This window comes from Orcinus orca, chromosome 2 (assembly GCF_937001465.1).
Source record: "Orcinus orca chromosome 2, mOrcOrc1.1, whole genome shotgun sequence".
In the NCBI taxonomy this organism is placed as follows: Eukaryota; Metazoa; Chordata; class Mammalia; order Artiodactyla; family Delphinidae; genus Orcinus; species Orcinus orca.
The window spans coordinates 107,770,013-107,787,020 of record NC_064560.1 but is presented as its reverse complement, the minus strand read 5'-3'; the positions used below and the strand labels follow the sequence as shown (position 1 = coordinate 107,787,020).

The 17,008-nt window shown below is 43.0% G+C and overlaps 2 protein-coding genes across 2 annotated transcripts in view; one reads left to right on the top strand and one right to left on the bottom strand.

Moving 5' to 3' along the window:
- Window positions 1–9,058, top strand: part of AP4E1 (adaptor related protein complex 4 subunit epsilon 1) — a 94,792-nt gene extending 85,734 nt beyond the window's left edge. Inside the window, exon 23 of the mRNA XM_049706037.1 lies at window positions 8,882–9,058. Coding sequence (XP_049561994.1) covers window positions 8,882–8,898 — 17 coding nt within the window. The 3' untranslated portion in view covers window positions 8,899–9,058. The remainder of the gene's footprint in view (window positions 1–8,881) is intronic.
- Window positions 9,059–15,765: 6,707 nt separating this feature from the next.
- The window catches only part of TNFAIP8L3 (TNF alpha induced protein 8 like 3), a 39,764-nt gene continuing 38,521 nt past the window's right edge, over window positions 15,766–17,008 (bottom strand). Inside the window, exon 2 of the mRNA XM_004281276.3 lies at window positions 15,766–16,949. Within this exon, the coding sequence (XP_004281324.1) occupies window positions 16,387–16,949 (563 nt within the window). The 3' untranslated portion in view covers window positions 15,766–16,386. The remainder of the gene's footprint in view (window positions 16,950–17,008) is intronic.

The following is a 17,008-nucleotide window of genomic DNA, read 5'->3' as shown; positions in this document are numbered from 1 at the left end:
ATTTTGGCTATTATGAATAATGCTACTGTGAACATTTGTGTATAAATTTTTACATGAATATATGTTTGCAGTTCTCCTAGGTATACACCTAGGAGTATAATTGCTGGGTCATATGGTAAAACTCTATATTGAACTTTTTGAGGAACTGCCACATGGTTTCCCACAGTGGCTGCACCACTTTACATCCCCACCAACAATGCATGAGGCTTCAGATTTCTCCACATCCTCATCAGCACTTGTTATTGTCTGTTATTTTTGTTATATCTAGCGTGTGAAGTGGGTAAAGTGATATATCATTGTGATTTTGATTTGCATTTCTCTAATTCTAATGATGTTGAGCATCTTTTCATGTGCTCAACATCACGTCTTTTCTGGAGGAATGTCTGTTAACCTTTTGCCAATTTTGAAACTGGGTTATTTGTTGTTTTATTGTTTAGTCATGAGTCCTTTATATATTATGGATGCAAGACCCTTATCAGATGATTTGCAAATACTATCCACATTCTGTGGGTTGTCTTTTCACTTTCTTAATAGTGTCTTTTGAAAGCACAAAGGTTTTTAATTTTGATGAATCCAGTTTATCTATTTTTTTGTTTGATTGCTTGTGCATTTGGTGTCATATCTAAGAAATCATTGCCTAATCTAAGGTCATGCAGATTTTTCACCTATATTTCCTTCTAAGAGTTTTATAGTTTTACCTCTTAATAATACTTTATTAAAAGGTGAAAATTCCAGGACATATGCTAAAAAGATGTGATACCAGGACAAGCATATATTGAGGTTGTCCTTGGCAAACCAAGGATATATGGTCGCCCTACCTCTGATGGACTGGGGGAGAGAGGCAGCTGGGGCAAGGGTTGATCAAATTCATTTCTCTCCTTTACGTTTATTCAAAGACCTGAAAGGACTCAACATTTCTTTGATGCCAAATGGGATCTAGACTGAGTTCCATGGGGGTACAGTGGCTTTCTTTAATCTTTTATGTAATCTACAAAGAGATCTTCACCCCCAGGCTGGGAATCCTGAAAAAAGGGGTTACATGGAAATGGAAGCGAGAACATGCCTAAAATCTACTTCAAATTTTTATTCAAAAATGGATACCCTTGGGCTTCCCTGGTGGCGCAGTGGTTGAGAGTCCGCCTGCCGATGCAGGGGACACGGGTTTGCGCCCCTGGTCCGGGAAGATCCCACATGCCGCAGAGCGGCTGGGCCCATGAGCCATGGCCGCTGGGCCTGCGTGTCTGGAGCCTGTGCTCCGCCACAGGAGAGGCCACAACAGTGAGAGGCCCGCGTACCACAAAAAAAAAAAAAAAAAAAAAAAAAGATACCCTAGCTTTTGAGAGTAACATTCCCTCTTTTTATGGTCCCTTCAGCCCTAGGGATTGGTGGCAGCTTGGGTTCATGTCATTGCCAATCTATGGGGTGCATTAATATACCCTGTTAGGCTTCTCAGCCTTCATCAACTTGATAATCAATTCCCTATACCAAATTCTCTCATTTGAAATGTCTGGAGTGCTTTCTGTTTTCTTGACTGAACCTTGATTGATTCAGAGCTCTTCTCTATTTTCTTTTTGTCATAATCTTTAGGTGCTTAATGTTGCCCACATTATTCCATTATGGGAATCTACTTAGGGTTACTGCGCTATGCCTTCCTGGGTTTTCTGTATTTTATATACCCTGTCCTCTATCTTCTATCAAAACTTGCCACATCAGTATTCCATTACATAGTTTCCAAGAAAACAGCTAGCTATTTGACCTACAGCTGTGCCAAGGTGTTAGACATAATAATGGATTACTGTGTATCCTTCTCAGGAATATTTAAACTTTGCACAGAAATGTATGGCAATATGATGCTTTACTCAAAAGAAAGAGTCCCAGTGTTAGAATTTTAGGCTTTTCCCTAGGAACTCCTAAAATTTCTCCAAGTGTGTGGTGCTTACATTAAGTCAGTCCTTTCTGCTGAGAGACTATCGTTTTCTCAAACGGACCAGAATTTGGGAAGCCAGAAGTGAAACAAGATGGGCTCAGAGAGACCATAGATTGAAAACAGCAGGAAATTTTCTGTTATTTGTTTTTCTGAAGTGGGCTTCCAAGCAAGGTCTGCTGATCAACGGAATAGCTAAGTCCTGTTCTCTAGGGGTAAAATTGTAGCATAGAGGAGGAATTTGGGTTAATGGCTCAGGAGAGGGCAGGGATGGTGAGATGGAGAAGTGACAGGGCAGGCAATTGTGTTTGAGCTCCAAAGCAATCAGGTTCTAGTTCTTGTAGGCAACAAGGATAGAAACAGAGGAAGCAGAGGGGAAGCAGAGGCAAATGCGCAGCTTTGTGAATCCTCAACTGCCTCAAGACAGCCTGAGATAGGACTTGCTACAACCTGAGAACAACAGAAACCACTGTTTACCTGGGCAGGTGACAATGACCACACCCCTTTATATGAAGCCTTGGCTGCCTCCCTCCAGGATCAGCCTGCCCTTAAACAGTCATCCAGAAATTCCCCAGGGAAAGGAGTAATGTCAAATAAAATGACCTACAGTGAGGGATTCTTCCAAAACCCGAAAAGCCATTACCCAAAATAGGCATCCAACATAGTCATTTATGACTTGCCATAAATACCAACACTTGCAATATTATTTTCATATGAGGAGTTGACCTCATAGTGCTTTAGAAAGTTGCAACATTATAAATATCTACGAATATGTTATTTCATCTGCTTCATAATTTGTCTGCTCCAACAAAGTTCTGACCAATTTTAGAAGTTTCCATGTAAATATTTCAATATAGTGGTAACAAGATAATGAAAACAGAACAAAATGAGGTCAAGTATCACATTTCATCCACAAACATTATGATAGAATGAAATTGTTTAATGGGTGACTAAATTGTGTGTGTGTGTGTGTGGTGGAAGTGGGGTGGGGGGAAATGATGTGTGTTGTGTATAGCCACCAGGCTAAAAGAGAGAAAGGATGCCTAAATTGGGAATGTGAGGAGCAGACATCTTTAGAACCTCTTTTTCCCCCGCTCTGGTTAATGGTGTTCATCTTTAGAAATGATTTGGTGGTGACCTAACAGACTAGACTCAGCACATTTATGTACATATATAAATTTAAACTGGCACTTTAACAGTAACAAAAACTATTGCTTTATAATACTCAGTGCCCTGTGACACGTCGGGAAGTGTGCCATTAAAGGAAATTAATTCTGAAATGGAGTTGGTTCCCATCTATTGTCACTAAAAGTCATTTAGGTGGAAATGAACAGTTTGGGGTTGACTCTGTGAAGGTGTTAATTAAGGGAGCAAATAAAGAAATGGGTTAACAATTATTGCTCATGCCAGTTTTCTGAAAAAATATGCCTGGGGTCTGATCTGTGATTCTCTCTTCTCTCTTTGAGTTTGGAATCCTCTCCTCCCAGTTACTTTTCCAGCTATTTGAGATTTTCTGGGGAACCTTATTGATGGCTTTGGGTTCCCAGGTATGCTACAGGTTTGGAGCTGGCAGATTTCAGGTTGAGGAGGTTCAAGTTCAATACCCAGGAGACACATCGAGGGTTCAGCTGTCCATGTTGTATAGGTAAATTGGTGACAGGGTAGATTAAAAAACCACTGCTTAGTGGTTTGCTGGCAACTGATTTCCTCCAGACTTCCTCTCAAAGGCTCAAAGTGAACTCAATAATATTATTTCTAGGAAGAAGTGGAAGTAAAGGTGGTAAGAGTATTGATTTGAGACTAGGAGAGATGCCTAGGTCTAGAAAACTTGGTTCTTCCTCCTCCTGAGACTTCTGTTTATAAGGGCAGGAGATGTGGCTTTAGAGAGCAGGTATCTGCCATATAATCTGCTTTGGAAGTAAGCAGCAACAAAGGGGGAATGAAAAAAAATCTAATTTACCATTTAGTCTAAAAGAAAACAAAACTATACCTTATATCTCACCAATTCTTTAAGTTTATTTTTTATTTTTTGTAATGTGGTAGCTCCAGGACCACTTTGGATAGTGAATACCAGTGACCAACACCTTTTAAGTGCCTCCTGCTTGAGTGTTTGTTCTCTCTTGTCCTGGTTTCAGTGGAAACTCAGCAACCTCTGGGCCCTTTTACAAAGCAAAATTGGGGGCTTACAAAGAAAGAAGATGGAGTTAAGAGCACTCACAAGTAAATTCACCCAACAACTGCTATAAGGGGTGTAGGTAAGCACACACCTGATATTCAGGAAGGTTTGAAGGCTGAAGTGAGATGCAGTGAGCTTATTTTAGAACCTGGTAGAGCTCAAGGAACCATTTCTGAGATAAACATCCTTATTCAAATGCCACAGACACACTGTTTCCCTCAACAGAGAGACTTGAGGCCCAGCAGTTTTTATGCTAGAGCAGATTTGGGTCAGAATCAAAGTTTTAAAGACTTTTTATTGAAGAAGTTAAAAGATTCATTGGCCAGCAGCCAAGCGTAGTCTGATTTGTTTGCATTTCCTCTGGGAACTCACAGGCAAGCAAGGAATTGGCCAGCCACGACTGTGAGGGTTACTCACTCCCCTGTGGGCCTTTTCTCCCTGGGCATTTACAAGGTGGGGGAGGAGAGCCGGGGGAACTCTTTCCTCACAAAGGCCCAGTTCAGCAGCCCAGTCAAGCTGCAGTTCTCTTCAGGGTAAAGAAGCCTGCAGTCTCCCCTCCCATCAACCCAGTGTTTATTAGTCCACAAGTGAGACCAACATCACTCAGAGGGTGAGAGGCAATGAGGGGAGAGATGGGAGGCAACATGTCACCACTTCTCTCTACCAGTCATGGTCGGAGGACCTGCTCCAGGCTCAGAGGCATCAAGCATGCATGCTCATGGGCTGGTTTTCCTTGTTCAAGTTCTTGCAGATGTTACGTTTTGCCAAGAATCCTTCAAACAACCCTACTGTCCGTAGTTAGAGAGCTTGGGGGAAATTTGTTGACAGAATTTAACTTTAAAAAAATGAAAAAAGGGCTTCCCCGGTGGCGCACTGGTTGAGAGTCCGCCTGCCGATGCAGGGGACACGGGTTCGTGCCCCGGTCCGGGAAGATCCCACATGCCGCGGAGCGGCTAGGCCCGTGAGCCATGGCCGCTGAGCCTGTGCGTCCGGAGCCTGTGCTCCGCAACGGGAGAGGCCCCAACAGTGAGAGGCCACAACAGTGAGAGGCCACAACAGTGAGAGGCCTGCGTACCACACACACACACAAAAGAAAACCAAACCCAAAACTTGGTATGGTTTTGTGATTTAGAAGAAGGTGCTGGTATATCCACACGTGTGTACACACACACACACACACACACACACACACAGAGCATGAAGATCCCTCTCTTTTTCTCAGGAATTTGATCACATTGGCAGAAAATTAGGCAAAAATGTAACAGGATATATGACTGCAAGAAAATGAGGAGGAGTTGAGAGATTTAAAGAGGTGGGTCCTTGGTTCTCTGGGACCAATAAATCCTGACATGTGGCTGTGATGCCCCTTGCTGAGGAATTCATGACCTCTTCAATAGTCTGAACACCCAGGTAGGAGGTGGAACAGGAAAACTGGAGGTCCTGCATATATAGATGTGCTAGGGCATGGGGTGAACAGACAGGGGACCCAAGGGTGAATGTGCCAAGGAGGATTCTGGGAAGGTGGTGGAGTAAGAAGCAACAGGAAATGTGTTTCCCCACCTAGAATAACAATTGCACTGGCAGAATTTGTCTTACATAACTATTTTGGAACTCCGGAGTTTATTGAATAAGGCTTGTCACTTGCAGAGGAAGACCTGGAAGGTTAATTTTGGTCAATTTCAGCTATTAGCACAGTAGTAGCTACCCATTCCCTATCCCCAGCCACGTGGCAGGCAGCTGTGCGCATGTCCCTGTAGCATCTTACGCACAGCTTGCAGGAACCAAGGTGGGCAAAAAGGACCCTGTCTTCCAAATATCGGGGATCTGTGCTCTGATCACTGATTGCTCCTTCTGATCACAGAGGTGCAGGTGATCATTGTCGTACCTCCCACCATTGCTGTAAGTCCCTCATCTTCCAGCTGATGTGACTTCTAGGGGATTTAGAGAACTGGCACCTTCCCCTCGTCATATTTCTCTTTTTTCCTTTTTGGGAGCCAGGTATCAAAGACAAGGACATTCAAAATCACCTTCATATATGGGGAAAATTAGAAAGTGACTATGCATGCCCAGGGAAAAGTGCAAGCTCAGAAAGGAGCTGAGAAGACCTTAGGTTTATACCTCAGGCTTGGCACAGAGACAGCCTATGACAATAAAACAACAACAGAAACAACAAAATCTAGCAAGCTCTGGGAAAGGGGAGAACCTGATTTCCAAAGTTAACATATTATTAGATTCAAATGTCCAGTTTTCAACAAAAAATCATCATCCAAGAATCCTATATCTGGCTAAACTGTCCTTCAGAAGTGAGGGAGAAATTAAGATGTTCCCAGAAAAACAAAAGCTAAGGGAGTTTGTTACCACTAGCCCCACCCTGGAAGAAATGCTCAAGGGAGTCCTGCAGGGTGAAATTAAAAGACACTAGGCAGGGCTTCCCTGGTGGCACAGTGGTTAAGAATATACCTGCCAATACAGGGGACACGGGTTCGAGCCCTGGACTGGGAAGATCCCACATGCCTCAGAGCAACTAATTCCGTGCTCCGTAACCACTGAGCCTGCGCTCTAGAGCCCCCGAGCCACAACTACTGAAGCCCATGTGCCTAGAGCCCGTGCTCCGCAACAAGAGAAGTCACCGCAATGAGAAGCCCGCGCACCGCAATGAAGAGTAGCTCCCGCTCACTGCAACTAAAGAAAGCCTACACACAGCAACGAAGACCCAAGGCAGCCAAAAAAAAAAAAAAAAAAAAAATACACTAGGCAGTAACTTGAAGCTTATGAAGTAAAGATCTCAATAGCAGTAAATACATGTGCAATTATAAAAGCTAATATTAATGTAACAATAATTTGTAACTCCGCTTTTTGTTTTCTACATGATTTAAGGACTAGTACATTTAAAAGAATTATTTGTTTATGTTTTGAGGGACACAATGCATAAAGATGTCATTTTGTGATATCAACAACTGAAAGGGGTGGGGTCAGAGCTATAAAGGAGCAGAGTTTTTGTATGTTATTGAAGTTAAACTGGTATAAATTCAAATTAGAGTATTATAACTTTAGGATGTCAAATGTAATCCCCAGGGTAACCACAAAGAAAATAGTTATACACAAAAGTAAATGAGAAAGAATTTTAACATTTCTCTACAAAATATCAACTAAACACAAAAGAAGAAAGAAATGCAGGAAATGAGGGACAAAAAGCTATAAGGCATATAGAAAACAAATAGCAAAAGGACAGAAGTAAGTCCCTCCTTATCAGTAACTACTTTAAATGTAAATAGATTAAACTCTCCAATCAAAAGACAGAGATTGGCAGAATGGATAAAAACACATGATCCAACTATATGCTGTTTACAAAAGACTCACTTCAGATCCAAAGACACAAATACGTTGAAAGTGAAAGGATGGAAAAAGATACTTCATGCAAATAGAAACCAAAACAGAGCAGGAGTGGCTATACTAATATCAGACAAAATAGATTTTAAATCCAAAAATGTTACAAGAGACAAAGAAGTACATTGTACATTGATAAAAGGTTCAATACAGCAAGAAGATATGACAATTATAAACGTTTATGCACTTAATAGCAGACCATCAAAAGCCATGAAGCAAAACCTGATAGAATCAAAGAGAGAAATAGATATTCTACAATACTAGTTCGAGACTTCAGTACCCACTCTTCCTTACACTTAGCTGAATCCGCCCCCCTTCCCCCCATGCAGAGGCTGATGAGGCTTGTCTTCAACAGAGGATGCTTGAGGCTCAACCTGGTTCAGCATAATGAGTCTTAGTCATGGGTGTCATCAGGATTTGTTTGCTCTGAATCTACAATCATAGGGCAATTCCAATATTGATAAATTATTGTTTATGATATTTTTTGGGGGAGGGGCGAGCCACTTTTATATTGCTAGTAAGGTGAGGTGGGGTTGGGAGGTGATAGCTAAAGGGTACCAGGTTCCTTTTTGAGGTCATGAAAATGTTGTAAAATTGACTGTGGTTGTGGTTGCACAAAACTCTGAATATAGCCAAAGCCACTGAATTCTACACTTTAAATAGGCGAATTGTATGTTACGTGAATTATATTTCAATAAAGCTATTTTTAAAAAGGTGAGCTCACAGACTTAGAGAACAAACTTATGGTTACCAGTGGGGAAGGGTGGGAGGGAGGGATAGACTGGGAATTTGGGATTGACATTTACACACTGCTATATTTAAAATAAAATGCCTAAAAATAAAAAAATAAAAAGGTGAGTTCGCAACACCAAGGTGCATGGAATATACTGTGTAAAGATATGTATTAAAGATGATTCAAACAATGCAGGGGAAGGTTTTGAGAATTCCATAAAATGTCCCATTTTTGGGGGGAATGGCTTTATTAATATATTTTAAAGTAATTCTGATAGTTTCCCATGATATTTGACTCAAATCGGTAGTGACTTATTCATGACTTTGCATATTACCCTGTTATCTCTACAGAGATACATTACTGGAGTTGGACACGTTTCAGCTTAAAATGTATGTCTCAGTAAAAGATCAGTCCTAACATTGAATAGCAGTGAGCCCCTACTAAGCTGGTGACTGGCTGACTACCTGGGCCCACATTGTGCAGTTCACTGGTCTTTGTGGTTTTTACCTTGCATTTTCTGGCTTAAAGCTTTTCCCTTCTGAAATCATGAATTTAGATCTACAGTCAAAAATCTTTTTTAAAAATTGAAATATAGTTGATTTACAGTATTGTGTTAGTTTCAGGTGTACAGCATAGTGATTCAGTTTTGTTTGTTTTCCAGGTTATATTCCATTATAGGTTATTACAAGATATTGAATATAATTCCCTGTGGTATACAGTAAGTCCTTGTTGCTTATCTATTTTATGTATAGTAGTTTGTATCTGTTAAACCCATACCCCTAATTTGTCCCTCCTGCCCTCCCTCTCCCCTTTGGTAACCATAAATTTGTTTTCTATGTCTGTGAGTCTGTTTCTGTTTTGTATATACATTCATTTGTATTATTTTTAATTTTTAAAAATTGTATTTATTTTTGGCTGCATTGGGTCTTTGTTGCTGCGTGTGGGCTTTCTTTAGTTGCAGAGAGTGGGGGCTACTCTTCCTTGTGGTGTTGCGCGGGCTTCTCATTGTGGTGGCTTCTCTTGTTGCGGATCACGGGCTCTAGGTGTGCAGGCTTCAGTAGTTGTAGCTTGCAGACTCTAGAGCACTGGCTCAGTAGTTGTGGCGCATGGGCTTAGTTGCTCCATGGCATATGGGATCTTCCCGGACCAGGGCTTGAACCCATGTCCCCTGCATTGGCAGGTGGATCCTTAACCACTGTGCCACCAGGGAAGCCCTGTATTATTTTTTAGATTCCACATTTGAGTGGTATCATATAGTATTTGTCTTTCTCTGTCTGACTTATTTCACTAAGCATAATATTCTCTAGGTCCATTAACCCCTAGTTGGCCTCATCATTTGCAGATATTTTCTTCTATTCTGTAGGTCGTGTTTTCATTTTGTTGAAGGTTTCCTTTGCTGTGCAAAAGCTTGTAAGTTTAATTATGTCCCACTTGTTTATTTTTGCTTTTATTTCTTTTGCCTTGGGAGACTGATCTAAGAAAATATTGCTACAATTTATGTCAGAGAATGTTTTGCTTATGTTCTCTTCTAGGAGTTTTATAGTGTCATGTCTTATAGTTGACCATTTTGAGTTTATTTTTGTATATAGCTTGAGGGAGTGTTCTAATTTCATTGATTTACACGTAGCTGTCCAGTTTTCCCAACACCACTTGTTGAAGAGACTGTCTTTTCTCCATTGTATATTCTTCTCTCCTTTGTCATAGATTAATTGACCGTAGGTATGTGGGTTTATTTCTGGGTTCTCTATTTTATTCCATTGAACTATATGTCTGTTTTTATGCCAGTACCACACTGTTTTGATTACTATAGCTTTGTAGTATAGTCTGATGTCTGGAAGGGGTAGGCCTCCAGCTTTGTTCTTTTTCCTCAGGATTGCTTTGGCAATTCTGGGCCTTTGTGGTTCTATATAAATTTCAGGATTATTTATTCTAGTTCTGTGAAAAATGTTATGGGTATTTTGATAGGAATTGCATTAACTCTGTAGATTGCTTTTGGTAGTATGGCCTTTTAAACAATATTAATTCTTCCAATCCAAGAGCATGGAATATCTTTCCATTTCTTTGAATTGTCTTCAATTTTCTTTCTTTTTTTAAATTAATTTTTTTATTTCTTGGTTTTCTTTTTTTTAATAAATTTATTTAATTAATTTATTTATTTTTGGCTGTGTTGGGTCTTCATTGCTGCGCACGGGCTTTCTCTAGTTGTGGTGAGTGGGGACTACTCTTCATTGCGGTGCGTGGGCTTCTCATTGCAGTGGCTTCTCTTGTTGTGGAGCATGGACTCTAGGCACGTGGCCTTCAGTAGTTGCAGCACACGGGGTCGGTAGTTGTGGCTCACGGGCTCTAGAGCACAGGCTCAGTAGTTGTGGCTCATGGGCTTAGTTGCTCCGTGGCATGTGGGATCTTCCCGGACCAGGGATGGAACCCATGTCCGCTGAATTGGCAGGCGGATTCTCATCCACCGCGGCACCAGGGAAGACCCCCTTTCTTTTTCAAATTTTTATTGGAGTATAACTGATTTACAATATTGTGTTAGTTGTCTTGAATTTTCTTTATCAGTGTTTTATAGTTTTCAGCATATAGGTCTTTTGCCTCCTTGGTTAGGTTTATTCCTAGGTTTTTTGTTTGTCTGTTTTCATTTTTGTTTTTACTTTCTATGCTCAAAGATCTTGAAGGGAATCATTGAGGTGTCATTTCTCAGTCCATTTGGAAGTATTGCTTCGTTTAAATAATGAACAGCTTCACTTCTAAGAAACATACAATATAGAAATGCGCAGAGCTTCTTCCCTCTTACGATACTCGGAATGTGAAATTTTGGGACTGGAGGGATTCTTAGAGACCTTGTGCAACTCTCTGTTTTTACGGTTGAGGAAACTGAGGCCCAGAGAAGTGAAGTATTGATATAAGGAAATCACCAGGTATTGGGCAAGCTGAGACTAAACCTCCTGACTCATGGCTTGTTTCATATTCTATACCTTCTGCTGCTTATGAAAGCTGAAAAGAAAATAAAACCCAAAATACTCATCTCCCTGGTCTCCCCAAACCCAAACTCAACAACCTGTTTCTAAAATCAAGTTGTAACTGTTTCTGAATCACAGAGCAGGGGTAGCCCCATCCTATCACTGAGGAAGTATGACCCTCTCAGCAGGGAAGCTGCTGCTCTGATAGGTGGAAGGACCCCAATTACCCACCAGGGACCAGCCCACAAGCTCTTCTTTCACAAGTGAGAGAGGCTGGAAGAGTGCTCTCTCCCTCCATAAAGTAGGCTAATTGCGGCTTCCTTGCTAGCCTCCGCACTTGCTCTGTGCCAAGCTCTGGCTCCCACCCAGCTCCTCCTTAAGGCGGAGCCAAACCCCAGACTCCCTTGTCCCAGGAGCTGGTCCAGAAAGGCCTTAGAGTCAGCAAGAGGAGCTCTATACCACAGCCTGGGGGACACTGGCTGCCCAAGCTCCAGCTTCCTGGGTGAGTGGCCAGACCTCTCCTCTGTAGAGACCTGCCCCAGCTCAGCATAGAAATGACAAGGTAGGGAAAGGACAGGTTAGTAGTGTCACTGAGGAATATATAAATATACCACTATACCACTATAATGAGAATATACCAGTGCTGGAGGTAAGGTGTGAAAGAGAGCTTGCTCTGGCTGACCACTCCTTCTTCTGACACTGGGAGGAATTCTGAGTGTCACATGCCTTAAGTTCAGATAAGAAATAAGCTCCTAGGATCCTGGGACCACACAACTGATACCTGGGCCTCTGCACTCCAACAGGTGCTGCTGGATTGGGAGAGTATGAGCAGGTGCAGGTGACTTTTCTTCACAAGGAGGTTTTGCAAGGTTTCTCCACTCTTCCCTTCCTTGGGAGGAGCAGTGTCTGGTGTGTCCAGCGATGGCCTCTCTTGTGCTTTGAGATTTATTATCAGAATTGCCAGGATGGGTTGGTCAATTCTTTGATTACTTATGGTAGCTTTTTCTGGCCAGTTTTCAAAGGGAAGGCGGGACATGTGGGATCCCACCTCTTTCCGTAGAAGGCCTATGTGTCCCCCAGACACAGGTTCACCCCTCAACCTTTGAGCCCCCAAAAATGAGTCACCGTCAGGGGCAGGGTAACACTCATTCATTCTCTGCAAGCCTATACTTTCATATGTTGTAGCAACATTTCTCAAAATGAAGAACTCATGGATGCCCAAGCTATGCCTGCAGACCCCTAGGGGATGCCCAGGTAGTTAGAGAAATGCATTAAGTTAAGTTCTCTTCTTTCACTTGATCAATCAGCATGAACAACACTGTAAACACAAAGAGAAACTCGGACCCTGAAGACGGATGGCACCACGTGGCTATAAGGTAGTCATCCCTATGTGACTCAGAAAGTACTGAGGCTGATTTTGATTTTTTTTTAAAAATATTTATTTATTTATTTGGTTGCGCCGGGTCTTAGTTGCGGCACGTGGGATCCTCTTTGCTGCATGCAGGATCTTTGTTGCAGTGTGTGGGATCTTTAGTAGTGGCATGCGGGGTCTAGTTCCCTGACCAGGGATCAAACCCGGGCCCCCTGCATTGGGAGCGCAGAGTCTTAACTGCTGGACTACCAGGGAAGTCCCTGATTTTGATTTTTTTTTTTTTAAGTTGTCAGAATGAAACAAAAATTTAAAAACTCCATTTAGAACTCATGGACTTTAACCCACTCACCCCTGCTCCCCCAGAACTTTCAGGGATTTCCAGATGCCATTTTGAGGAACAGGATTGTAGAAGAGTCTTTCCCCTATCAAGCAAGGCCTCCCTCTAAGGAAAGAGCAAGAGGTGGCCTGGTTTGAGCTGTGGCCCAATAGCAGGATCACACTAAACAAAGGAAACCCACTGACCACACAGTTCTGAGTTGGGAGGGCCCTGGAAACCCTTTCTTCAAAGGCCATCTGATTCACGACTCTATTGTCAATATCCCACTCCATTCCTGGACAGTTCCTGCTAATGCAATGTCTTTGCAGCCAGAGTTGGCTGATCTAGAATTTTCACTGATTGGTTTTGCTCTTGACATCTGGGACCACGTTGAATTTTTTTTTAAAAGCCCCCAAAATATTGGGGCAGAGGGTGCATAGGCCTGATTTGAGCTCATTTCTTTTTTTATATAAATGGATACAAGAAGTTCATTGGAGCAGCCAATGAATGTACTGATTTGCTGCTGAAAAATGTACAGATGGGTGAGATGGGAGTTTGGAGAAGTACAGATGATGAAGTCTTTTCGTTTGGATTTGTCACTGAGCAGAGACCTGGAGTTGCTGAGGGTGTCAAGACTCACAAATGCAAACACAGGGAAGAAGAGTGATAACAGACACATGGCAGGCACAGCCAGCAGGGAATGTGTTTCTGTAGGGTTCAGACACACAAAGAAGGACACAACCAGGGGTGGTGTCCTCCCCTGGGGACAGAGCTGAGTGCTCAGGGATGGTGGAAGACTCAGTGATGTTTCCAGATGAAACTGCTCCTGCCACCCCCACAACCCTTAAAGAATGGGTCCTGTCTCTGCCCTTGGGTTGCTGAGCCAGGCATTGCTCTCTGAAGTTTGCGTGGGGCTTGAGCAAGTGAGTGTTTCAGTACTGTTGCTTCTTTTGAAATCGGTTTTCTTTAAGGTGCCACCTACATGTAGATATTGTAACTTTGCTTTTGTGGGTTTTCACTATCGAAAATTTAGTACAGAGTTCCAAGCACAAATGTATGTCTACAGAGTCTTATTTTTATAAGCATCTGCTGGCCTCTGTCACATTGTTTTCAACCAAAACAGCTTTTTAGGGGCACTAAGTGACGTGGTTAGAGTCTTCAGGATAAACCAATAATGAGATTCCTTGGCCACTAGATTGTTATGTAAAATATTTGAAATTTGTAAGCTTTTCTGTTGGCCCATGAAACTCAATCATCACATGAATTTACATGCCAGCGGTATATTTGAAAGGCATACACGGGATAGGTGTTGACTTTTTAGAGGCGTGGTGGGTTACTTGTGCCTGGGTAACCCAGGTTCCTTTGGCTACTGTTGGTAAGATGGAGACACACCTGGCTGGCCTCGTGGTAGAGCGCCCTTTGGCTGCCTCAGTGGAGAAGCCTAAGGTGGTAGAACGTTTTGGTCCACATCGTCATTGCACCCCATTCCTTCAGTGGCTTGAGGCTCAGAACCTCCTACTGTGCCGTGACCTGTGGAGAGAGGAGAACCTGCAGTCCTCTTTGGCTGGGGATCCTGCCTTCTTCCCTGCTGTGTCTCAGATGGACAGGAGACAGTTCCACCCATTCCTTTGGCAGGGCTGAGTTCTCTGGGTAGGTCCACCTACTTAGTGAAAAAAGAACCTGCTTCTAGAACCATCCATCATACTAGAAAGCGGTCCTTCATCAGACAAGTACACCAACACAGGCATCGAGGAGGACTCTGTATGTGAAAATTCGGCTACGGCTGGGCTGCTTGCTGCCTGGTGGCAGGTGGGCAGGGAGGAGCCTGTCGCCTGTACCTTCCACGGGCACTGCCTAAATGACCAGTGACCTCCCCAGCCCAGATGTGCACAGGGCATCACTGTTCTGTCCTCGGGACTGTGAGAAGGGGCTGGGCCATGTTTGTCAAACATGGAGACAGGGGCTGACATAACTATTCCCTATTCCCCGCTGGACATCCTTCCTGTGAAGTAATTTTGAATACTGGTAGCTGAAGAACTTAACAGGATACTTTATACTGATGTTGACATGGGAGCCAGTTGGGGCTGAATGGCCACAGCAGGTTCAGTGACCATCTTTTCACACCCTCGCACCAACCATCTCTGCTAGAGAGAGGCCATGGGGTGGGATGAACCATGGGGCTGAGCTAATATAGTATTTTTGCATTATCATCAGATACAGGAGAAGCATAACAGGACAGGAGGTGATGATGGAAGGGCAAATCTCTTAAGGTGGTGTCCTCCAGACAACGTTATAAGGCATTAAATATTTTGTGTGAAAGCAAGGATTTGAGACATTCAGAGAAGGCGGTCACAGTGTCTATGAACTAGCTCCCCACTAACCAGGGGAACAGGCTCCACACTATACATTCTACCCCAGGGGCTACTTTCCCTTAGGGTCTGAGTGCAAAGCTCTTACTCTTCATTGTCATCTTCCTTTCAATCCCATTATTCCTAACACTGTATCTAACTCCAAGGAATTTGATTTTTGAATCACAACTCCAAAACTTCTTATTTGAAGGGTAATTTCAATTTATTAACAAACCAGAGAAAACAGCACAGAATGACTGTGAAAGACCAAGAAAGATGGGTAGGGCTTCATTCTGCCCAACTCTCCTGTGCATGCCAGCATAAACCTTCCCTGTGCCTCCCGGATGGTGCCCCTCAGATGGGGAGAGGCCAGTCCTGCAGGGGCAGGGGGAGCATAGTTCTTCTCTGCTTCTGCATGATGGGTGGGAAACTCTCTCTCCACTCTCCCCCTCCCCACCCCAGAAAGTTTCCCTCTGCAGGACCATAAACCTGCACATCTAAGACCTAAAAAACATAGCTCTTGAAAAATACTTTTCCAATTTGCAGCTATACTTTTTCACACCTTTGGATTCATTTTTATTTTGTTTGAAACAGCACATCTAGAGACAAATTGCAAACCCAGCCCATTAGATACTATTGTTCTTTTCTCTGCTGCTTAATAGTCTAGATCCAGGTTGATCCCTGCCACATGCCAAAGAGAAACTAGTTAGACCTTTTATTAGTTTTTAAAAGCATGAACATAATCTCATTTGATCCTCACAGCAGCCCTGGGAGGTAGGCAGGTGGGCATGATGGTTCCAGGATCCAGAGGACAAAATTGTAACTGATGGAGCTGGGAACCAAACCCATGTCCTCTGACCCCTGGTCCAGGGCTCCTTCCATTCCACAAGATGAACTGGGCCCACCTAGATGAGTAGGGCAGCTTTTCTGCTTAGAATAGATGAGATGTCCTTTGGGCTTGCAAACAAAGGAGATTTTAAGTACAGACCTCAGCAGAGAGCTTAGGTGATAAACACACCTGAGCTCAATCTAGCATCAACATCAGAGGGATGAACAGGACAGAACACGGGCATCTTTGACAAGGGTTTCTTCTTGTTTTCCTGATTCTCACCTGGAACACGCTGGGTGCTGTAACATGAATGCAGCCAAGTCCAGGAGGAGGGAAGGCATTCAGAGGACTTTCTCGTCTAGCAATTTATTGATTCCTTCACAAATCCTCTTGAGGTTGGGCCTACAGTCTCCATCCAGGCTATAAAGGGTGGAGAGGAACTCCATATCAGCAAAGTGGTTGAAGACATGGTTGATGCGCCCGTGGCTCCGGGGTGTCAGGTGTCTCTGTACCAGTTCATGCACCAGGTCCTGGCACTCATGTAGGAGCTTGGAGAGCACATTTCTATCGAAGGTGTATTCTACCTCATAGAAGCTGACGATTGTCATGGCCGTCTGGTTCAGTTTCTTCCTGAGCTTCTCCACGATAACAACCTCCTCCTGGCTGAACTGGTTGTTCCGGTAGAGGATCCCAATTTTGATTGCCACCTTGATTAAGTCTTTCATGATCTTGTGGGCTTCCTTCTTGTTATGTGTGTGCTCTTTGGTGACTTTATAGAGCTCATCAAAGATCTCGCTGCTGGTGTCATCAATCAGCATGTTGGCCACAGTTTTACTGGCTATTTTGCTCAGAATCTTCTTCTGGGCTTGAAGGGCAAGGTTCTTTGAACTAAAAACATCAGGACCTATGGTAAGAAAAGAAATAAAAGTTATAGAAATACTGGAACTGTTTATTATGTTTCTA